General features: G+C 40.9%; 1 protein-coding gene across 2 annotated transcripts in view; it reads left to right on the top strand.

The window, feature by feature from the left end:
* The first annotated feature begins 213 nt into the window (after positions 1-213).
* AMER3 (APC membrane recruitment protein 3) overlaps positions 214-24,940 on the top strand; it is a 38,131-nt gene continuing 13,404 nt past the window's right edge. For both annotated transcript variants that reach the window (XM_074912353.1, XM_074912354.1), the window contains exons 1-2: positions 214-251; positions 7,166-10,222. In XM_074912353.1, the coding sequence (XP_074768454.1) occupies positions 7,187-10,204 (3,018 nt within the window). In that variant the 5' untranslated portion in view covers positions 214-251; positions 7,166-7,186 and the 3' untranslated portion in view covers positions 10,205-10,222. The remainder of the gene's footprint in view (positions 252-7,165; positions 10,223-24,940) is intronic.

Genomic DNA, 24,940 nt, shown 5'->3' with positions numbered 1-24,940 from the left:
TTCCTAAATCAAGCTACATGTGGAAAACCTAGAATCTATGAAAGGTACGAAAAAGGTACAAGCAGGAGGAATGAGGGGGTGGGGATGAAGGAAGAAGGAGGAGGAAAAGACAGGGGGTGGAGAGTAACACTGGAGAGCAGCAGTGGTCCAGCCCCTCAGAATCCGAAAAGCATCACAGGAGCCTCTGGATAAAGACCAGCCTCAGTAGCAAGGCTAGGAGACAGAGGATTTCTGCTCAGTGATAAAACATGGTGAGTAGGATTTTTGTGATCTGCCTTAATTGTTTGCTTTGGTGCAATGGCATTTCCTTTGCTCTGACACTCACAGTGACTCCGAGGGACTATTATTTTGGGATGACTGCTCATTTTTGAAGCATTGTTTTTTACTTATTTTCATACATGTGACAAGTGTGTGCTTGTATTTATATAAATGCCCATCCCGTCTCCTTTTAAAGCAATAAATTACTGAAAACAAAGCTGACAGCATTTAACACTTTGCTGTCTGGTACCAACAGGCTGCAGGTCAGGTACACAGTGGAAATTTCTGCTCATCTGCCTTCTCCTAGAAATAGTGGTGATTCGATAGCTCCCTGTGAAGGAGTTTATGCTGCCCTTTTACACCGTGTAATTGGAACATTTCAAGCAGTTACATTTCTTTCAGCCTCAGGTATCGAAGAAAACTGAGTGAGGGGCGCAGAGGTTTTGTCAGAGAAGGAGCCTCCTTTTGTCATGGTCTCAGCCTCCTCCCGCCCTGCTGCACACCCCAGGCGGGGCTGGGGGAAGCAGCGGGTGCTGCTGTACCCCCAGGGACCCCTCCTGTAGGCACACCACAGGACAGTATGCTGGGAGTAGAAACGTGGTTAATTTTACTATGAAAAATCCCGAGCTCCACGGAACAGTCGGCAGGGCTTAAAGGAAGGTTCAGGCTTCGCTATAGCACATTGCTAATAAGATTAAGCATTTAACTACACATCCTTTCTAGTATTCTGCTGGGGAGTGTAAGATTTTACTTTATGTGCTCAGTGGAATTAAGGTAGGAGAAAAACACACCAATGTGCTTTTTGCTGGTTCTTCATGAGAAAGCTATTGCCTGACCTAAATGTATATGCAAATAATTAGACATCCTGGATTACCCAAGAGAGACAAATGATTAAGGGGAATGATAAGATGCAGCCACTAATGATGATGAGAAGAGCACTCCTAACAAGAGGCATGATCTCAGTGCAGGTTTGTGTGTCACACAGGCGTCTTTAAAAATAAACATTCTTCTGTTTCCTGAATCACGACTATCCCTGATTACATCCTCCATCCTTTCCGCCCTGTTCTTTTCTGTTTTCTAATGGAGATGAAATACTAGCAGGCTAATCAGTTTAAGTCAGAAAATGAGCCCTGCTTTAAAATCCTCTTTGGTTTTTACCATAAAACCTGTTATGTTTATTTGCTTACTAGAAACAATGTTACAGTAACTGCAGACAGGCTATCACCACCCTCTAGCACAGAAGCTTCTCGTTTCTCGTTTTGTGATTAAAAATCAAATTAACAGAATGGAATATATGTTCATGATTATTAGTAAGGATTTCCATTATTAACTTTCTGAGACAGACTTAAGATTTTGACTGTAAATAGTCTTATTTCAAAAATACCCCCCCCCCCCCCCCACTTTACTGGGAGCACCAGCTGTTCTTTATGCATTGCTAATTGATTATATACTAAACATTAAAAATTAGTATTGTCCACTGACTTTAAAAGTAGCTGTGTCTCTCACCACCTTATGCTTGCTTGGTTTTGCATTTTAGGACATCCAACTGCTGCCCAGCAAAAATCCTCCCAAGGCAAACTTGGCGTGGGGAGGGCCTCCTGGAGCACTCTCTTTTTCCCTTTTCCATTATACAATTTCTCAAGAAATATTTTTAAAAACATTTCATCTTAAAGTGCATCCATTTTAAGCATAATACCTGTCCAAATGCCCAAACTAGATATATGTTTTGAGGAAATTTATTTATGTTATAATTTCTGTTTGGAAAGCAGGGGTAACATTTTCAAAGGTAACCGATACTCAGGATCTTAAGTATGATTGATGTAAAGCTACTTGTGGAAAAAGGATTTTGGACTCACTCCAAACTTGCATCCTAAAACATAAAAGCAGTCCAAATAGAAATTTTTTCCTTCTTTTTAAATTAAAAAACTTAAAAGAATATGCAATATTCATCAACTCTTCCATTTAATAAAAGGAAAATGGGAGGAGGGAGGTGAAATTAAGACTCCAAGTGGCATGCAGAATTCTGCTTAGAAAGAGACAGCGAGGTGCCATCTCCACAACCTGCTAATTTTAAGAATGATCTAAATGTAAAGAAGCAGAAAGAGCACTCCTATGTCCCCTTAAAAATGACTGTATTCTGAATTTTACTCATTTCTATCTTTGAGAGAGATAATTATATATGAATTACACATCAAACAAACAAGTAGGAGGGTCCAAGCCAAACACCTGATTTTGGAATAAATAAACCCCAATTACATTTTTTCCTACTTAAGCAAATTAATTTTGAGCCAAACTTGCCAAAGCCAGAGAGTTCATCTAAATTTCTCTCTTTGTAATACTGTTATTTTTATCCATGCACCTCACTGAAGCTGATACTTCTACTTTCCCAGGAGGGTGATCTTCCCAGAGTTACATCCAAGAGGACTGTTATTTTAGCTACTGACACATTAAAGCACAACCTATTTTGCCTTTTCTTTCAAGATAACCTAAACAAACCTTTCTGCTGTGAGATAAGCTAGTAAGTTATAAGATAATAACTTTGACAGCAGCCCAAAACCCAAAGCAAGTCTTAGCCCATTCCTCCAGAGAGGGAAAATTGTAGACAGCTCAGTCTGACAGAAAGCTCTGGGGGCCAGGGGCAGCGGCAAATGTGACCCCTCTTTTCTCCGGCCCACATGACAGAGACTATATTTGGACAGTTTGCATCCTGCCTCTGCCCATCTTCCTCCTGCTTCCTAATGAATATCTAGTCCAGCTCCACTGCACCTTCTTTGGCCTCCTTGTCTGTTGACATGGACTTAGGTAGAATTTAGGCCATCTGAATATGGCTTTTATTAATGAGAACAGTTACCTAATTCAAGACTTGTTCAGGTCCTCATAACCCAGAATTACAAGAAATGGCTTTGACTGTCCTAAGACCAAGTCTTCTCAGCCCACAGGAAAGTGTTCACTTTCCCATTCTAAAACTGTAATTTACTTCTAGACATATCACAGACACAGTAAAACCTCCTCTGTTTTTATGAAGAGGCTGTCAGACACCCTGCACAGATAGGTATATGTTTGAGCATGAAGTATCTCTGCATTTTATGAACAATATTATCCAAATTCAACCCAAAACCTTATTTCTATCATAGTATAAGCCCGAAATTCAGATCTAATTGCCTGCTTGGACACTTGTGAAATCCTAAAAGCAAGCAGCTGATATGATCAAGACAGCTAAAAGTACTGTTAATGGTAGATGGGAAGTCTCATCACTGCTGCACCTAAGATCATGGTAAATGACAATTAAACTGCATCCCAGTGTAAGATTCAAGGATGTCCTCTATTTAAACATGTGTTTCATAAGTAATTTCACAGTTATTAAAAAAAAAGAGGTAAAGTAACATTAATGAAGAAAACATCCAAAGCCAGTTGAAAACAGAACAACCTAGCCTTTGTAGACTGACTGCTAGTTTCCACGAGTTTCTGATCTTTACAGTGATTTTTAATTGCAAAATGTATTTCCTTTACAAAGGCAGAAATCAGTCCCTCATATACCCTTTATCCCTGTGGAAGAAGAGATATACTGCAAGTTCAAGAGGAGAATAATTAAAAAAGAACAGAGGCAGGCAATAGTGTAGCTGAGTGTATGGGTCAAGAAATCCCAGAGAAGTTGTACCATTTTTTAAATTCCTAGAATCATTTTTCATAGAATTTTGATTAGCCTTACATAACCACTGGAGGGTAACTTTCCCTTACAGCACATTAATCTGCTTCTAACCTCACCATTACAGCTTCTGGGGTTAGAGATATAACTTGTGTCTCTTCAGAGAGACAAAAAAAGGTATCATGTCCAATACAACCAAAAGTGCTAAAAGTATTAATAGATATTAATAGATATAGAAAGAGAGTGGCATTGCATAAATATTTCTGTTCTATATTTGGAAAGAAGCTCATTGATAATTTATATCATATGAGGATGAAGAGGAACTCATAGTATGGGAAGTTGCAAAACAGCATCTGAGATTAATATTTTAAAAAATCTTCAGACTCTGGTAGTCTGTCCTTAAAAGCCCTCCAAGAGTTGACTGAGGAGATCTTCCCTTTCTTGGTGTACATTTTTAATAACATTTTTAATGGGGAAGTTTCCCAAAGCTGTGACAGCATTAAAACAGAATAAGCAGATGACACAAAGAACTAGATACTAATTAGTCTGGCTTGAATCCTGGGGGAAAGTGAGAAAAAGAATATAAGGGATTAAATAGATGCATTAAAAAATTATAATAAAAAATGGTGATTATATGTGTAGTAGATCTTAAAAAAAACCCCAACAAAACAAACAACACCTAACTTTTTTTTTTCTTCTCATCAGAGGAATCTGAAAAGGTATCATAGGCTACCATCAGTGTATCTTATGTTGTTATACTACATATATTCTCAGTACAAGATGTTATTCAGGCCATTTTGGCTTTCATGTTAAAATTGTTCATCTAGTCTATATAAAAAAAAAAGATAGAGCAAGTCTTGAAGTTTCTAGACCCAGTTATCAAATTGGTAGTCCATTGTGGTTTTTGTTAAGGAGAAACAATTCAGATCAAAGATTTCTTTATTCAAAAGATTATCTAATGACGTCCTGAATTTGTAGCCTTACCAAGTTTCATACTTGACAATAAAATGAATCCACCTTTAAAAGCCTTTTTAATACATCTACAGAAAAACTTCCCAAGTATGCAATTTCCTACAAAAATGACCCTTGCTTAATGCTCAGAATGGGCGGAAACAGCCGTAGGACTTCAGAGAGTCCTACATAACATTGTTATAACACTAACATTTGCCATGTCACAGACCTCTGAGGAACTTCTCAGCAGCAGGACTTCCCACAGGGATACAGTACCTAGTTCTACAATTACAAAGGACTGAGCTGTCAGACGCTTTATATTTTGGATATTAATAACTGGTCTTGCGTCAGCTGTTTTTAATAGTTTTCACAACTCTGCTGGATTTCTGTGCACTGAATTTCTTCTCAATCACACCTTGCTTTTCAGAAGAGGAATGTAATCATGTCCCAGTGACCTATTTCTAAATATGCAAAACAAGTTTCCTGCAGCATCAGTGAACTCCAGATACCTGACAGTGTAGTAAAATGTTTACTGCCTTTCATTGAGAATTCTCTGCAGTACTCACATGCAGCCCCAAAAGCAAATAAATGTGCCAACATCTCAGTCATATTGATAGGTGCCCATTGTTTTCCATAGCATCCATAGTCTTGATGTCAAATATTCACACTTTACGTTTTCTACCTTCTGTCGCTGACCTACATTTAGTTGCAAATAGTGCCAATCACCTGCTGGTTTGCAGCTTCTATGAGAAACAGGCTGTCACTGACCTGCCTGCTGGAGAAGAGCTGCAAGTGACACAACTCCCAGATACACAGACTCGTATCTGGTGAGGTGTTGGTCAGAGTGGTGCCATTCCCAGTAAGCCCTGGCAACTGGAAAGCCCCTGGAGGCTACAGACAGCTGTTGTAGTTCAAGGTAGGCTAAAGACTGCTTTACGTTGTAGTTTAAGAGCGTACAAAGGCTAGGCTTCGTGCTGAATTTAAAATCTCCCTGGCTGTCTTTGTATTGGGTGCAGGTGTGGATCCACGGATCTGATCTGAGATTGTTCTCAAGGAAGTATTGGTAATTTTTCATTTCATCAGACCTGTTACATACTGTTTGTCATGGAGTGCTAGAGATAGCACTGTGGTGGTTGTGTGTGTTGTGCAGTACAGTGGCTCTAAGTGGTTTTAGTTACGTGTAAACAATCCAACACAAGATAAAGCATTAACTGAGGTCTCACTGAGGAAAGATCCAAGCACATTCTTTCAAGAACAGGACTTGGAGATTTTGTTCTGCTTACCATCCAGTAAAAATCCCGTTTCTCTAACAGCTTTTAGGAAGTACTTCCTTTTATCTTGGCCTACCCTTTACCTAAATCCATTGACTTATTCAGTATTCAAGTTGATGTAAGGCAGGAAAGGATCAGATGTGTCCATGATATAACTTCTGGAAAACTGAAAGTGTCATGGCTGAAATAATTAATTACTAATTAGATGTATGAAAACATAAAGCAGATTCAATACCAAACCATATAGGCAGAGACCAAAATTGGCATTGATACATGTAATAGAGTATTTCTAGAAATAGCTTATCAATGCACAATGAAAATTCACTGTGGCAGTGCCTCAGTTTACTACACTGGTCTTTGTAAATCAGAAACGACACTTCTGTCATAATTAACAGTGATTTCCAATGTGGCATTTTTAACTTTTCACAATGAAATTAGTAGTGCAGAAAATTATATACTACACTCAGGAGGAAGCAAAAACAGTAATTCAGTTTCTGCATGCTTCCCAGGGTAGTACCAATGAATTTTCTATTCACAGGTAAGGATTATTTTAATATAAAGTAAGCATTGTGTCAAATGTTTGATCCATTTTGTCAGGACATTTCCCACCTTGAGCTCTTCATCCTCCTCAAAGGGACAGATTTATGAACTCGCTTGCATGTTAAAGTTCCTCAGGCATTGCTTTTCATTGATGCCTCTTCTACTTTAACAATAGGACCTCTGTCTTGTTAAAAGCCATCCCAAAGTCATAATCCAAGATCCCAAACCTCTCATTTCTGACAGACAAAATGTTCTCTGAGCCTCAGCTACCAACCTGTAATGTGTCCTGTCTTCTCCTTTCTGGTTCTTCCAGCCATTGCCAACATACCCTCAGTTTCACTTGATCTGTGTTCTCACACAATGATGGAAATTTCTGGTGACAAACAAACCCAATTATATAACGCTTAATATATATCCCTTTGTTGTCCAGTTGCTTTCAAAGTTTACAAGTGCTAGCCACCAACCTCACAATATTTTTGTTCTGCTGTTTTCTTTACAGAAACAGATGTGAGCAAGCAGTATGGAGCTCAAGAGAGGAAAGACCTTCATAAAATCCAGTGTGCAACATGAGAAAGCGCCACCAGTGCACACAGTGCCTATCAACAAAGACGACACAGGGAAAGACAAAAAGGCAGCTCTGGAGGGAAACCAAAGTGCAGCTGAAGTCCAGCTGGCATGTTTGGCCACACAAAAGAACTACAGATTTTCTACCAGAGCAGCAAGGAATGGAGCTGGTGACAATAACCTGGAAAAATCATCTGGGTCCTCCTATAAACTTGTACGGAAGAGTAAAACCCATGACTGTGTTACTGAGGCAGACAGAACAGAGCACTGCAGCCCCAGCAGCAGGGCTTGTGAGGAAGGTTTTTCTGGAAAGGGTAAGGGCCGACTTGTTAATAGCATCAGCTTTTCAGGGGTGTCCAGCTCCAGCAGTAAGAAAGAGTGTGTGGTCAGCCCCAGCCAGTCTGCATGCAGCAGTCAGATGATTGATTACAGGAACTTTGTGCCACAGATGCCTTTTGTACCAGCTGTTGCAAAAACCATTCCCAGGAAGAGGATTTCCCTCAAGAGATCAAAGAAAGGGCTCAGAGATATATTTCATATTAAAAAAAATAAACCAGATAGCCTCACGTTCCTGGTTGAGAAGGAAAAGAATCTGTCCTCTCCAGGTTGCAAAAGTGAGTTATCTGGGCGTCTTGCAAAGTATCTTTTCAAAACTGGAGAAACGTTTGCAGGTGATTGTTTGTCACAAGACTGCTCAGACAGTGAACTGCAGTCTGACTCTTCCTATGACTGCTGCAACACCCTGTGTGAAGACGTTGCTTCACTAAAGAGCTTTGATTCCCTTACTGGCTGTGGGGAAATCTTTGCTGATGAGAGCTCTGCTCACCTGGAGCTGGAGAACAGCAAAGAAGTTCTGCTGAGACGAAGCAAGCACAAAGACAGCCCTGTCATGGGCTCTTTCCAAGGGGGTGTGGAGCAGCTGGCCTCTCCTGGCCAGAATGAGACTGTTGAATTTGCAAAGTTTTGGGACAACATCAACAAATCGGTGAGGCTGCATCAGAGTGCTCTGTTTGATAAGAAGTTACTGAAGATACCTGGTCCTGACGTGGAAAAGGCTAGAAGCCAGGCTGCTGCATCTGTGACAGACCCCCAAGTGTCACCTGATAAAGATGGTGACAATTCCAAAGAGAGCTCCACAGAAACAGGAACGCCGAAAAGTGACAACCAGGAATCCACATCCACAAGTGATGAAGGCTACTATGATTCATTCTCTCCTGGACAAGATGATGAAATGAAGGAAGCTCAGACCCCTGGGGTCCAAGGTAGATTTCCAAGAGACAGCTACAGTGGAGATGCTCTTTATGAGCTCTTCTATGACCCAAATGAAGTCAAAATAAACCCAGTCCTAGATGATGACATGTGCACATCTGAAAGCATCTCAGAACAAGCCATTGAAATCCCTTTGTCCATTTACAGCTTTCATGTTGGAGCTGAGGAGAACATGGCTTCCCAACCAGCTCTAGATATTATCAGCCAGGGTTTTTTCCACAGCACATGGAAAGGCAAAGAATGTTTGCTAAAGCTCTGCGATACTGAGCTTTCACTGACCATGGGGATAATAAACTGGCTGCGAAAACACTCGGGACTTGTTTCCTCCCCTGACTCTCTTCAGGGTCCTCAGTCACAGCCAGAAAAGTCTAATGATTCATCAATCCCACCCAGCCCTAGTCCAGAGCAGAAAGTGAGTACAGAAGCTCAGCAGGAGAAACCAAGCAAGGAAGAATCTAATACATTTAACTTACAAGTGTCTCTGGATGAAAGCAAATATGTAACTCAGGCGTCTTCAGTAAATGTTGCTGAAAGAGACCACGGCCTGGACTCTTGCCCTAACACTTCTAATCTGGATTTCCAGGAAAGAGAAGGGAGTCACCACAAAGATTCATCTACAGCGCCTAGGACAGTGGAAACCACCAGAGCATCAAGTTATGCACCACCATCACAGGCTAATGGAGACAATCTGCAGGCATCTCCAACTGAGAATGAGAAGGAGACAGTTTTCGAAGGATGTGAGACATCTGGAGATAAAAATCCACTGCCTGAAAAGCTGAACAGAGAGAGTGGCTCCCTGAGCTCTGAAAATCCTTCATTAGATGATAATCATGAAGTAGAATCATGTTACTCCTACAAGACTGCTGCGACCTCACTCCTAGATCCCCCTGAGAGGGAGGACATAAATAAACCAATGTATCACTCTCTCTCGATTTCCTGTGACAAACCACTGCAGCCTCTCACTCTCAGACGCTTCCAGAGCTACATTAGCCCCACACCAACAGAGAGCAGCACTAACATAGTGCAGCTCTTAGAGCGCTGTGTAACACAAGTGGCATCATTAAAGATCAGCTATGAAAACAAGCACTTGGAAGACAAATTCATTGGGAATGAAATGAACAGTATCATTCGTAAGATGTCTCAGTACAAAAACAAGTTGTTGTTGCAAAATGAATGCAACTGCATTGCCCAAAATTCAGAATACTCCAGTATTCCTAACACAAACCAATACAACTATGAGACAAGTTTCCAGTCCAGCAGTCTGTATCATTTGAAGCAAAATGGGGAGCAAATTTGCTCAGAAGATCAGAAAAGTAGAACAAAACTCCTAGATGAGGTCACTAGAAGCAAGATAAATTTTGAATATGCCCAGCTAAATAACCAGGCGCTGTCCTATTTAAAAGACTTTGCAATTGATCTCAGTCCAAGTGACTCTTCCCCTGCTACAACTCTCAGTAGACCAACATTTTTACCTCTCTTGAACTCTGTCTGTTCAGACATACCTGCTACTTTTTCACAAGCTTCATACAGCACCACTGTCTCCCTAGCTGACTCGCTGCAGCCTAAGGAGGCCAAGCAGCGCAGCCCAGGGCCGTGGAGTTACACTGAGCCCCCCTGCAGTGGCCTGGTTGGAGGCACCGCTCTGTCCCCTCAACCAGAGGCAGCCACCCTGGACACAGCGGTGACAGGGAGGAACAACCAGTAACGCCCCTGCACTGAGAAGGTGAGTGCTTATGGAAAGTCTGAAATTAAATGTGAAATAAGTAACGTCTGTTCCCTTTTCACAGACAGACGCTTATGGCAGGGGAGTCTGATATATACTCCAGGTTTCTCAATTTTCCATTTTCATTGTTCTTAACTTTCACTTCAGCCTGGTAGTTAAGAGTAATCAGAATTTAAGTTAGACAGTTGCCCAAACCAGGGGCCACATATAGCAGGTATTGCATTCCCTGAGCCTTACAAGTCCTGTGCAAAAGTGGAAGCCCCCATCTTCCACCCAGGTGTGGTTTTCACATCAGCTGGAACAGGGAAAATTTTTCCTTCTCCCACTCCAGCATTTGCCGTGTTTGGAACAAAACGGTGGATATGGGTGGTGCCTGGCCACAGACTGCCAGCAGCATTCACTTCACAACCAGGCCATGAAATCCTCTTGCTACATAATGACAGCATAAAAATTATGGCCTGCTTCCCCTCTGGAGTGATAACTGGGTATTAGACAGATCCCTTTACTGGTATCCTGATGTGTGAGCTGCTACCAGGAGGTCACAGGAGAAAGCCAGAGATCTGCAATGTTAACTCAGAGGGCAGACCTGTCCTGCAGTTGCATACGTGGGGTACGCCCTCAAGCACAGGGGAAAGCCCATAATACTGTGCTGCTGCTAAGTGTACCAAAAGGATGTTCTTCCTTCTTGCAAGCCTGAAGCCTCTCTCCAGCAGGTGCAGTTGGTCTCTGGCCAAACTGCGCTGTGGCAGAGCAAGAGCTGAAGCCAAGGCATGCTCCACGTGCAAGGCTTGACCGGCTTCTCAAATGAGGGGATAAAGGGTCTGTGCTGCACCTCAAGCTTTTGAAAATCCTTGAGCCACACTACGTAGATCCAGAATTTGGTCTCTGACATAGGGTAAGAAACACCTGTAAAACAGAGAAAGAGCCATTGTGCTGGTTTAAATTTGCCTGTCACACAGGGCTTTATGCCAGAGCAGATCCTATCTGTACAGACTGCTCTAACTCTGCCAACTGAGAAATCCTCTGTCCTCCGGTGCTGAGAGGAATCTGTCATGGAAGTATAAAACTTGTGTAAATTCTCTGTCATGTGCCCTGCCAAATCTGACAGATTGTCTGGACTCTGCCCAGCCCTGGCACTCTGAGAAGGAGCCTTTGAAGGTGGAAGATGGAGAGAAGGCTGCAGCAGGGGCCAGGATAGAGAATGATTGAACGGAGGGACCCAGGGAACACAACACTTCTCTGGCTCTCCTTGCTAACAGCAGTGTGACTGCTTTCTGGTCATCTCTAAAGGCTTCCCAAGCAGCACAAACTAGAAAGGACAGTGTTTCTCTCTGCATGAGGCAAAAACACCCTTACATTTTCAAGTCTTGGGAGATTCAGCTTGTTTTGCTATTTACATCTTCGTGAAAGTGCCCTTCCCCACTAACAAGTCTCCCATTGCAGGGAGTGATATTTTTCAGGGGTCTGCATGAAGTTAAGTGACAGAGACTGTCAGTCTTTAATATCCTTTACTAACACGTTGTCTAGTTATAACCTGTTAATCAGTGAACTAGGTCTTCCTCTAGTGAAAGAAGTGATTTTGATTTTTTTCATTTTTGTTGCAAACGGTCTTGACTAGCAAGCCACCTTCTTGTGTCATCAGATTTTTGGGAAGAACTTGCCATTAAAGGACACACCATAGTCCTTAGAACTACTTACCTCTTTTAAATTATTTCTGAAATTAAAAATTCAGTACAGGCAAGGAAAGGTTTGTGGTCATAGATACTATATGTAAGAAACCAGTGCTAGGCACAGCTTTCCAGGGTTAGAACAGCGTATCAATGTATGCATTGGCCTGATATTTTTAGTTTGTTGTGAATATTAATCCACAGGGTACTGCTAAGAATATCTCTGCCTTCGCAGGCTAGGAACACAAAGGGATGCTAATTCTGAGGAGTCACTTGCTTTCTGGTAGAAACGGAGAAGGGAGTCATAGCTGCCGTGACTGTCAGAAGTGATAACAGACTGTATCTTTATACTGTACAAGACGTATCACAAGTAGACATTACTGGACTCCAGGCACTTTTTACTGCACTGTATCAAATGGCAGCTGCTGTATGCCACCATGTGTCAGCACCGATAACACCTGCAATGTCAGGAATGTGATGCAATTCACATGCTATCCCCTGAATCTCAGAGAGAAGACAAAGTTTTTTTCCAAAAGTGCTGTTTTTTTGATAGAGGTTTTTCTATCAAAACAGTAAAACATTTAACAGTAAAACAAATGGCGTTTTAAAATCTAGATGAGATTTGCATATTTATAAAGTGACTTTGAGGAATGATCTCTTTTCAAAGAATCATTTCACTACAGTCTTGCTGTTTGTTACAATTTCTTACAGCAAAAGAATTTAGACAATAATTAAAATGGCATTTAACATGGTTAAAAGCAGTGTCTGTGGTGACAGATATAAACGTTGTCATGTGACTGAGTTTTCCTACCCAGTATCTTCTTGCCTGCCCACATTAACAGATGGCCTACAGGTTTGCCGGAAATTTTAATTTTTTTGGAAGGCAATTCAGTATCTTTGCCTTAATTACGGGGGTGGTAGTGAAAGAGAGGCAACATACAAACATGGTGTCACCTCCAAATCCATGGAGACAGACATCATCAAGAAACACTTCTACACTGAACATGACTGTGCAAACCCCAAGAGCTTATACATGAAGAATGCTCCAAGGTTCACTCTTTTAAAATGACACACTTGGGAGCTGTGAGAGAAATGACAGATCCAGAGGTGGCTCCTGCTTTGTTCCTCAGAACAAATACTGCATAAGCAGCTCCACTGCAGCCCCTGCTTCTCCCATGGACTCCCAGGCCTGACCTTCAGGAGCTGGGAAGAAGAAGGTCAACTTTCTTGCCATTTATCATAGGGCAGAGGAAAAGCTGATATCAAAAGCCATTAAAATCTCTGGGTTTTGTCACCCCACCTCCACATATCCCAGTACGCACAGTAACAAATGAGCCCATCATCTCTGCTCTAACTAGTGTGCAGGGTTCCCCTGAGCCATGCCTGGTCTCCAAGGCTTCCCTACCCTGCTGAACACAGACACACAACTTGATGTGAATGGAAGAATGGTACAAGAAGTGCCAGTCCCAGCTCCTCTTCCATTTCACCCTTCCCTGATATTTTAGAGAGAAATTTGCAAATGCCTCGTATATGAGCTCACCAGGAATTTGAACCCTAATTGTAAAGGAACCCAGTGGCAAATGGCATCCTTACATGCGGATATAGAAGTGTTATGTAGAAGGTGGAAATTACCAGTAGGAAGTGCAATGAAAGGCATAATTTTTATTCTCAGTATCAAAAGGCTAGGACTTAGGAAGCGAATGCAGTCCATCCCCTGAACACGGGGAGGATGCCTAGGTTTGTATATTCATTCACATAAACCAAACTGCTGAAGTTTGTGCTTTTCGACTGGATGTTTTCCAGCAGGAGACCCTTCATCTTCAACAAGGCAATGCTGTCCTAGAGCAGTGCATTGGGATATCTTTTTCTGACTGTTAAAATCTCTGGAACTGGCCACACAGACAGACAACATTGCATGTTATAGCAGCTGGACACAGGTAGAACAAAGCACTCTCTGCAAAAACCAGCATTTCAGACCACTAAGCCATTTCTACCACTTAACATGGTTTGAACTCTGTCTTCCATTAACTGGTAGATGTGGCAGAGCAACAAACCCCATGGCTGCTCCCAATAATATGTGTGCACTTCATTCAAATGCTGAACTGCTACATTATGCACCAGTCAAAGCCTTTGGATGTGTTTCAGTGATAGCACTAAAAGGAGCACATTGCAATAAGCTTGTCCTCAGGTCAGAAAAAAATAGATAACTGTCAATCAAAGAAGGGTTGCCATAATAGATGGGGCAGCTGTAGATAAAAGAGGAGAGTATGGCATATGTGACTGCTGTTATCAAGGAACTGAGATTCAGAAGCAGATAAAATACAGGCTAGACACTGCTAAGTGACAGAGGAATGTGTATCTGATCCTCACCAACTGAAGGACTGCTTGCAGTCTAGGCAATTTCTGTAATGCTTTTGATTCCCTCCTGGTTCAACTTTATTCCCTCTGTCTTAAATAAGGTTGCACTTCTCTCACACAGATATTTCTCTATCTGCCAGGCATAAGGAAGGCAGACTGCAGTATCTGGACTTGACAAAAAGAAAAAGCAGAATGGAGACTCATCTGCATATAGGCAATTGTCTGATAAACTATGGTATTATTTCTCAAAATGGCCAGAAATACACCTTAATAGGTGAAAAAAATAAAGCAGAATTGCTCTGTATCGTAACACATCCAAAGCCCAGGGTAAGAAATCCATGTATCGCCATGCTCCCTCCATGGCACAGAAGGTCCTCTCTCAAGTCTCACACGATGAAATGTAAAAACAAAAAAATGCAGAGACAGCCAGCACATTTTCTACATTGGAAGTGCCTCTGGCTCTGAAACATACACCTTTATGATGTGAGTTGCCCAGATCATCTTGTACTGAACCAGATACTGAAATCTCATCTGACAGTCCACACGCGCACACAGCCACAAGCAAATATACACACACGCTCCTGTTCAGACATATGCAGCACAAAATACAAATGTACTGTTTGTCACAGATAGTACCACAGAAGCAAAGAGCAGGGAGGCAGAGGTGACAGGCCGCTACCTCTGCTAATACATTTGAGTGTTAGTCACCATGTGCCCAGATACTTGAGCTAAACGCTAAATTAAACAATTTTCTCCTTCATTAAACACTGTTGCTTCTGGACTTGGCTCTGTCTCATTGTACTGTCTTCATGGGACTTTGTCATCAATGCTTACTCTACCCAAAATCAGAATTCTGTCAGGGAGAAGAAATGTTCTTGCCAGCTTATTTGCTAGAGAAAGGTTTTTCAACACAGTTATCAGCACAGATGATCTCTTAATGTCAGATGCACTATAATGTTGTTAAATGTGTTTCATTTTAAAACTGAAGAAATTGATTTGCTGCTTTATCCACTATTGCAGTAAGATGGTTTCCATGGATACAGTGTTATAGAGACTCTATTTTTCCCCTGTTGCTAACAGTACAGAAAGCTAAATTCTCATCTTCATTGCACCAGCATAAATTTGAAGCCAGGGGAATGATTCCCAGATTTAACCCTGAGAGCAGAATTTGGCTCCCAGTCTCCTTCAGTCTTGAAATTGAGGTTTTCAGGGGGATGGTAATGGAAGAAAACAGAAAAGGAAAACAGTTTCTGTGGACAGCAGCATGGGCTGAGGGACAGGACATAGGAAACACACTGCCTTTTTAAGAGAAATGGGGAGAAGTCAAGGCAGAATGCAAAGAAATTGATTGCTTATTCAGAGGCTTGGCGTCTTGCCTGACACTCAACTGCAAAAATTTAAGTCAGGTTTTGGCTATAGAAGACCTTATAATTGTCTGCATGGGATTGGACCAAATACCATCCCATTTGTTTAAATGAATGGGTGGATCAGTAGTTACCGTTCTGAAGAAAATGGGCCTCTCTTCTGTTTTGCTGTGATGGCCAGGAAGGCATAAGGGTGGAAAGGAGGTTATAGTTATAGAGCAGGCTTCTTCAATCGAAGAGGAGAGAATGTTGCCCCATATGGAGTACAGTCATGGAGACACTGAATGCAAAACAGATCCCCAGCTTGAGAATGCTCTGTACAAATTTGATGGCATTTATCTTCACCAGCCAGAAAGTAAAAAGGAGTAGGAGGAAGAACCTGGTAATCTCATAATTTTGGAGTGTAAAATCTCTAGTTCTGTTCTGTTCTAGTTCTGTTTCCCTCATCAGAACATGAAGAGAGGGGCAGAACCAGACTCCTCCAGACAACACTGCATTCTACCTCTGCAAGTGGGCTGCAGTAGGTGCTTGGAAAGGGAGTGTCAGAAGAAGGGCAAATGGAGAATTTTGAAACCTGAAATAACCAACCTCCTATCTTCTAGCAACCAGCATCCTCTGAGCTAGACAGTCATTCCTCCTGGATGTCTGAGTTTAGAGCTCCCTTTCCAAACTCACTCAACCATATGAACTTCAAAGCCTCCTAATTTGTATTATGAACCTTTAGTTTGTTCAGTGGGTGTCTTCTAGGTCTTTGTGACATCAGATCTGAGGTCTATTGTGTTGTACATCTCAGTTTTGTTTTGGAAAACTTCCAAAATATTCCTTTTGAGCTTCCTCCTTTTTGACATCTATTTTTTCCCAAAATAGGTAGTGTCCCTTTTGTGGCCTAGCAACACTTGGGTGGTTACAGACATTGTTGTGATGGTATATTCAGGGCAGAAGCTATGCTTCAGTATGTAGGTCTGGGGTATCTGTGTAAACAAAGACTCATAGTCCGGGGAGATAGAAAGCACAGAAATCTCAGCACCGTAGATTATCTGCAGTTTCTTTAAAAAAAAAAAAAAAGATATCTCAAACAAAAAAAATTTAAATATGGCTAAAATAAGAGCAAAAATTTGACCATCACAGTGAAAGACATGAAGCACTGTTGTCAGCACAGGAGGCTTGCACTCTTTTAAGGGAATGTCCAAAATGAACACAGTTCCCCATCAAGACTTACAGAAGGCTGTTCTGTTTTAAGCAAAATCTCCTTATCAGTTATTCAAGAAAGGCTAGACTGTATATATCTGCTGTGATGAGTTTCTTATGTCATTAAAATCATGGGGTCTGCATCTCACATTTTAAGGTGAGAAAGATGTTCATAGTTCTTGGACAGAAATACAGCTCAGGATAGAGAGAAGCAAAAAAGTACTGTTTGTTAGTTATTTCCCATGGAGTAAGGCATTAAATCTAAGCCTCTCTCTGCATGCACTGTGGCAGGCCTATTCAGGTAAAGCTTAAAAGATCTTGTGGCACTTAACGGCAGTGGCAACCAGTGATGAGAACTGCACAAATGATACTATGATACTGCAGCCAGCAAGTTCCTATCTTCCCACAATCAACTATCCTTTTCTTTGAGGTGCTTATATCATCCAAGGGAAAACTGTCAGTCTGTAGGTCACAATACAGCGAAGATTACCGGAGATCCAAGAAAAAAGAAGGTCCTCTTTGTCCTTATTTCTGATTAAACAATTCTCATTTTACAACAGAGAGCAAGGTAGGAAAATGCAGATTGTATTGCCCCATCCCCTCTTTGCTAGTCTTCTCTGTGATACTTTCCTTTCCAAATCTACCTCTTTTTCCTTTCATGACAGCTTTCCTTCTAACTTGCCCCAAACAGGCTCAACTCTTTCCTCTCACATGCTGTACATTCCCTCTACTCCGTCTTGGTGACTGAACCTACCTCAAAAGCCTTTTCCCTTTCCCACATGCCTGTGAAGCAGACACCTCCTTGCAATTCTCCGCAATTCTCCGCACCCTAAAGAGCCCTCTTCAGGTAGGCAGCCTCTTCCCCAGACTCAAAAGATCCCAGTGTCCACACCTCGCTGTCTGAGTCTGAAGCAGAGGGGAACAGCTGGGGAAGGAATTTCACACAAAGGAAGCAAACCCATAATTTAGAACTGGCCCTTTGCTATCACAGGCTCCTCTCCTCCTCCCTGTTTCATTCTGAGAAAGAAATGTGCTGACTCTGCTGAATCCCAACCTGCAGCATGTTATAAATAATTATGCACAAAATGAAAATGGAGTGCTCAGCACGCTATGAGAGCAGGCAGGCTTGCACAGCACCCACAATGCCATGCCCTCAAAAGCCAATCGAGCTCTGTTTAACTCCAGCAGCAGCCACAGAACCTGAGCCTTGGGTTTTGTGCGTTGATCACGTTAATAGAGGTGCAGATGGTGACTGAAGGACATGGAAATGGGATAATCAACCTAAAATCAGGCAGGATTAAGGATTTTTGTGCCCCTCACCTAACCCCTTTGTTATATTTTTCCATCTCATGGTCAACAGAGGGGAAAAATATCCAGCCAAGGTGGCTTCTGGTCTGTGATGCACAACCAGGGAGATGTTCCATCTGACTTCAGTAAGGATGGAGAGGGGTTTATTTACAGCAGGAGACAGCAGAAACACTGCATCAGAAATTTTCACAGCTCCAGCTTTTCAAGAGAGATTGTGCCCTCTGTTTTCAGCTGCACTTTTAGGAAGTATTTGATTGGATGTTAGCCTTAATTAACCCTGGTGCAGTTGCATTTCTGAAATAGGAGAAGGTTGTGTTTTACACAAACATCAAATGGGGCTTCTCAGCGGCAGAAAAAACATTGATGAAAAGGAGCATCTCTCCCGTCTGTGTACTTTAAATAGAGGATGCTGCAATTTGCGGCTCTTGGAGAATTACAGGCTCAATCTCCCTTCCTCATCCATCCTGCCTTCCCCCAAACATATAGGCAACTTGGGTTTTGCTCTGAAAAAAGCACTAAGTAGACTGTTGCTATAGCAACCAAACCCCTGAAACTCCTTTATAATTAAGATGGTGGTCTAACCACCTACAAAATACTTATTGCAAAAACCACAAGTTTACAGCTTCCTGAGTAACAACTCAATGTTTTTACAGTGACTCTACCTGATCAGGCCAAGACTGGTTAGTTAGTCTGCAAGAGCAATTAGGTATTTGGAAGCTGTTTGCTACTGAGATAGTGAAAAGATGCTGTGAAACAACAGGGTTGCAATTTAAGGCTTTTTTTTTCTAGATTTCTTAAAGCTTCGATCAGTAACAAGATAGTGTTTGAATCATCTCAGCTCTCAAAAGTACTCTTCAAGTATAATCTGTAAAATTTTGGAACCCCTAATGAATCATACTTACAAATGCCCTTAGCTTTTTTTCCAGAATTCAAAAACTGTTTTACTTAAAAATCACATAATAATACTAATAAATAATTTTTCTGTTAGAGAAAGGTATGTTAGTTTTCCCTTCAGTGTTTATTAAAGGAGATGACAACTAGACTGTATGATTGAGTGCAATCCTTGAAAGACAAACTAGGAATGGATGAGGTTAATTTAAAAATTACATTTACTGACAATTGAGGGTTGTATGATGTGAAAGATAGAAACATGAAGGCTTTATGTTATGAGATTTTATAGAGATAAACATATGGACAGACACCTAAAAGGAAGAAATCTCTCTGTTCCTCCCTTGACCTCTGAATCTTACTTATTTTATATTATTAAAGATAGTGTGCCCATCAGTGTATATAGAAATTGTAATGCCGTTGAACCACAGTGGGTCAATCAAACAGCCATCAAACTCTAGAAACATAAAATGCTGGGGCAGCTTATTGTTTCCCAACTAAGACTAGTCTCTATTGCAGCATGTTTCAAATTTACATAATTAAAGGACCATTTAGTCTTTGAAATATTAAAAAAAGTTTCAAAAATTAAGCAGGCTTTTAAAAGAAGTCCAGAGACCAGGCAACTTTCGTTTAACTGAATAAAAATTAGTTAGAATATAGATTGTTCATACTTTACTTTCATTTTCCCACTTCTTGTTTGCTTTCTTGGAAAAATGTATGTTTTTCTCTTTATTTTCTCAATTGTTTTACTAGCCATGTTCTAATGTTTTATACACTAGCAGTGACCTCAGAAATCCAAACTGCTGCTCTGCAGTATACTTTTAAGCGCTCCAAAAATTCTAGATTTCATGATCAGAAAAGGAAGATTCCACTTTTCTAGTCATCTTCCAATAAAAGCTTCTTTCTAGCTTGGTTCTACTCCTTATCAGTCACCACTGCCTGCTGTAACACTGTTCCCATTCTGCTGTTTCTCTCTATGCCTTAACTGTGTTTTAGCGAAGCTGTATTTTTACAAGACCAGATCCTGTAGTTCATTTTCAGCCTAAAAACCAGTAAACACCATGAGGAATTCTGATTGATTTAAACTGAGAGGATACTGCTCTTAATACCTGTGGGATTTCCTAAGAAATCGATTCCACTATTGCCCATCATGTGTATGCTCATGTGAACCATGCTGCACTGTTGTCTTCTGTCTCCCCGTATCAGCAGGGTAGGATTCTTCCCTGAGCTGAAATGTGACCTATGTCAGGAGGTATGCCATCTTCCTTTATTTGCTAAAGAAAAAAATGAAGACATCAATAATTGCAGAAACTATTATTGGATACTAATTATTATTGGCCTAATCCTGCGTAGCTGAGTAACCTCAGCTGTATTTTGGCTTCTCTACAGATAGAGATTGAACTTCCAAGTTGCCCACACTGTCAGAGAGTGCTGCAAAAAAACCAACCAAACAAAAAACCCCAATCAGTTTCTCCATTTCTTTATCTAACATTATACTTACAGTCTACCCAAAGGAATGGAAAATGAGGCAATTCAAATGAATGTACATAAATCACCTGACAGGATATACACTGCAATTATTATTTTTCATCTAGAAAACATAAACATCTTTTTGCTGAAGGTCAACAGTGAATAATAAATCATTACATTCACCCTGGTTATGTCCTTCAGAGATAAATTTTTGCAAGATGCAACTGATCTCCTGTAGGAGTGATCTCTAAAACTACATACTCTACTACTGCCACCCAGAAAAGGGCCTGGGGGATAAGGGCAGGAGACAACTGTAACAGAACAGCTGAATTACTCTTCACCTGTACTGAGAACCAAGCAAGCCAGCAATGAGCAATCAGCAAAGGGGGGACAACAATCCCCTGCGAGTCAGCCCCACTTGGCTTGGGCAAGGATGAACGTTGCGTACCAGATGGCCCTTTTGGCAATTCAGGAAGCCACTGATACGATTCCAAAATGGAAGTGGCGGCCAGACCTCCTGCACTGAGCTATAGTTACAGTAGCTGAGCTAACACTGAGGAAGGAAGTTAAAGAAATATTGTAACCTGTATAATCTTTAAAAGGGCAATGAAAATTTTTATGAGGTACTGGTATCTTGGAAACCTACAAGTGAAACACTGGCAATAACCTAAGCAGCACAATTTATCTATCCTATAGGCACTTGTTTTGTTATACTTCCCAAGATCACATACCTACCTCTTCCCTGCATATGCCCAGGATACACAGGCAGTGTGCAAGACAGTTGGTGGTCCCAAAGTCAACACAACAGCTGTTTCTGTGTCCCTGTGAGGCACAGGTTTCTTCAAGTGCTGACAGGTCTCTGTTCTTTGGGCTTTTCAGTGGGCTGGATAGTGGAAAAAACAGAGATAATATGGGCTCTTAGGAGGGTACTGCAGAGGACCAAATGTTTTTTGCATGGAAGAGCTTCCATCTGGCCTGGCCTGCTATAGCAGCTAAGAAACCCAGACCAACCTAAATTCTGGAAGAGCACAACATCAGACACAGCACGTTCCCATGCATTTACATTGTGAGGCACCTTAGCTAGCCCTGCGTGCACAGTCTGCTTAATCCACAGTCTGAGTAACAGCCCACGGATCATGGAGCATTAACGGTAATTGCAAATCCACTGGTCACCTCTGACTCCATGCAGTGATTTGCTGAAAAATGCTGTTGCCTACAGTGCATGCACCATCCTTTCACATCCCCTTTTCACAGTCTGCTTCACTGCCCAGCCATCTCATAGTTTCTTCATGCTAGCACGTCTGTGCGATAGAGTGGGCACAGACTTTGGCCCAAGAATTACAGTGCTCAAATCAGCTGAATTGTTTAGTCTTTGAGGCCGGTTCTATTAATAAATGCACTGTTAGTCACTGTGATTTAGGCTGGGATGCTACATGTGTTAAAAGAATGAATGCTTCATGTAGCTTCCAATTAGCCTGGAAACGTTTTCTGGTTCTTTGCCTAGAAGGACTTAGACAACAGTAGCATTGTTAGCATGAACTGCCACCTCCTAATATTGAGTTACAAGAATTAGTGGGTTAGTAAACTACCACTGACCTTCTTTTATTGTTTTTTTAAATTACTCATGAAGCTTTTGAAAAATGCTATTAAAAAGATATTTGAAATTAATAGAAATTGGGACAGTATGTATTTAGAATAGATGAGTTTATTTGCAACTCTATGGTACCAAACTACTGTTAGGAAAAGAAAAAAAAGACAGGATTCTTAAATATGTTATAGACTGGCTTCCCTATTGGTCTGTAACAAATCAGTTCAGAAAACCCCGTCTTTTTTAAAGAAAACTGCCTTTTGGCAATTGTCGACCCTGAGCACTCTCCATCAGGACGTAGTGCCAAATTTTCTTCTAATCATCAGACTCAACCTCTTCACAATTCTGTGCTACTGCTTTGCTTTTGCTACCTCTTTCACCTTTCTTAGCAGTGATTCCATTCTACAGGGTGGGAAGAGATGCAGGCCTGAAAATAACATTACTAGAAGCAGCCTTAACTTTATGTTCTGCCCCCAGGAAAGAGGGTGCAGAGAGAACGGTTCCTTATCCACCTCTCTTTGTCTTTTCTTGAGTGTTGCTTGGACACAAAGCCTTAAGACTTCTGGGAAAGTCTTCCAGGAAGGGACTTCCAGGCCATCGACTCCTGCTACTGGTGCATCTGCACTCCTCTTTATTATATGTCTCTTTGCCTCAGAGCAGAGAGAGCACCTCACCCTTAACCTGACCTGCAGGCAATGTGATGTTGTCTCAGTCCTCATTTTATTTAATCAGCTCACAAAATCTATAGAAAACATTCTATTATTGAATAAGAATGTCATATGGCAATCATCCACAGAAAATAAATCAATAAACTTCCCCTAACAGCAATTTATCACTCGTATCACACAGCAATCCACTTAGTGTTAAAATTAACGGCATAAAAATTTAAAGTGAGCACAATACAACAATGAATAATGGCCCAATACAAAACATTTCACAATGGGAAAAAATCTTACCATAAAGAGAGCTTTCTCTAGCACCCAGAATGAAAATCCTTGTCGATTAAAGGCCTGTTATCAAGTTAAGTGACATGACCATTGAAAACCTTCCTTTACTATGCTTTCAGGCAGGAGATTCCTGACTGTTTACAGGAACTGTTTACTTAGGTCCTTAGACGTAAGTCTACAGTAACATAAATATCTAAAGTAGCATAATTGAAAGAAATTCTACTAAGTTATTAATTGACCCAGAGTATATTTCCTCATGGTTTTGGGAATACCTGAAAAATCCATCTCAGTGAGAATGAAAATATGTGCATCCATCCAAAAAAAAAATCAGAAAAGTTCAGTGCTGTAACTTCTTCACTTTTCCACCTGTGTAGTTCCCATGTTACAATATTGGGAAGATAACAGGTAAAGTCTTGTTACTAAAAGACTTTGCCAACTTTTCAGGTATGCATTCAAATTTTCCTTCCATTAACTGGTGAAACTAGTAATTTCCCCAATTTTAAAAGAAAATTAGAGATTTCTCAAGTGGTTTATTTACTGGGCAGTGGTGTTACACATGCTTCTTCGAGAAAACTCAGTTCCACTTTCCTGTGATCACTACTTAAACTCTCTTCATGCAGATTTCCACATTTAAAGTTGTTACTGGTAATAGGTTAAACTCCCTTCTTCTGAACAACGCTAAAGATCAATCCACTGTTCAGGAAAAGCATAAACCAACCAATGCTGGCTAATGATGGATCTTACTGTGCCTAAAGGGCTCAGGCCTTTTTTCAAACAGTCTCTTAAGATGGGAAGGGATCACCAGTGGGACTGATCTCCTGTTTTATACAGCACTGTCAAATACCTTCCGAAATGACAACTCTGAATTAATTTATAGCTTGGTGTTATTTCTTAACCTCATTTCCATGAACATAAATACCTAAGAATATAAAGCGCATTGAATGATGTCCTTCACTGATGTCTGGAAGTCTTGTGTGTTTTATGCCATGTGAGCTAACAGAAAACATTCACAAAATCTTTGTGTTTTTATAAAAATTCCAAATTTTGAAAACCTCTGCTCATCTCATCTATAGTATCAGCAAGGTTTATTTCAAAGGATTTTACAGAATATGAGGCATTAAGGCTTAGACTCAATCTCTAACAAAGAATTTTAACAGAAATTACAAGATTCTGGAATTTCTTCACAGTATTTCACAAGGTTGAACTTTCACCTGCCATAATTCAAGAATCTTTCTGAGGAATTCTGTTTCCATAAGTGAGAGAGGAAGAGAGACACAGACAGTTATAATACACAGACAGACAGAAATAGACAACTTACACAAGTATCTTAGTATCTTTCATCAGGTCTTGAAAGCATAGCAGTATGTTATGTACTAGTGGAACTGAGGTGTCATATGATATCTTTCTTCCCCAACTTTTTATTGGAAGTCTTAGCCATAAAATATAGAACACTTGATCCCACTCGCTGTGTCCTTCTAACTTTCTAAGTGACTTTCTGAAGGGGATGTAAACGGCATCTTGGAAATGTGACAAATTATTCAGTTACATCTAAGTAGCCACTTTTCATCTTTTAAATAAAACAGGATATCCATATACTGTGTAGGTCTGCTGTTACTATGTAGGGGCCTCTTAACTGATTCATCTGCAATATAAATGCTTACTAAACAAAATTACAACTGTGTAAGACATCTGCCTTTATCAAGCAGAGTTTCCCCTCCCCAGAAGGTAAGGAGCAAGAAGAATGCCATGTTTAGCTGATTGTGCTGCAGTTGGGCAGCCTTGGACTTAATTTCCCAGATATTCCAACCCATTCTACATTCAAATCATTTAATGGATATGCAAGTTTACAGTATACTGTGTCTTAATTTTTGGACATGTTGGGGAAGGGCAACAAAACAGCCTGACCTGTGGTTATGAGATGAAAACAGGTCAGTGATTCA

Source organism: Athene noctua, chromosome 8, assembly GCF_965140245.1.
Source record: "Athene noctua chromosome 8, bAthNoc1.hap1.1, whole genome shotgun sequence".
NCBI lineage: Eukaryota > Metazoa > Chordata > Aves > Strigiformes > Strigidae > Athene > Athene noctua.
Note: the sequence above shows the minus strand (reverse complement) of the source record. Positions and strands in the feature narration are given on the sequence as shown.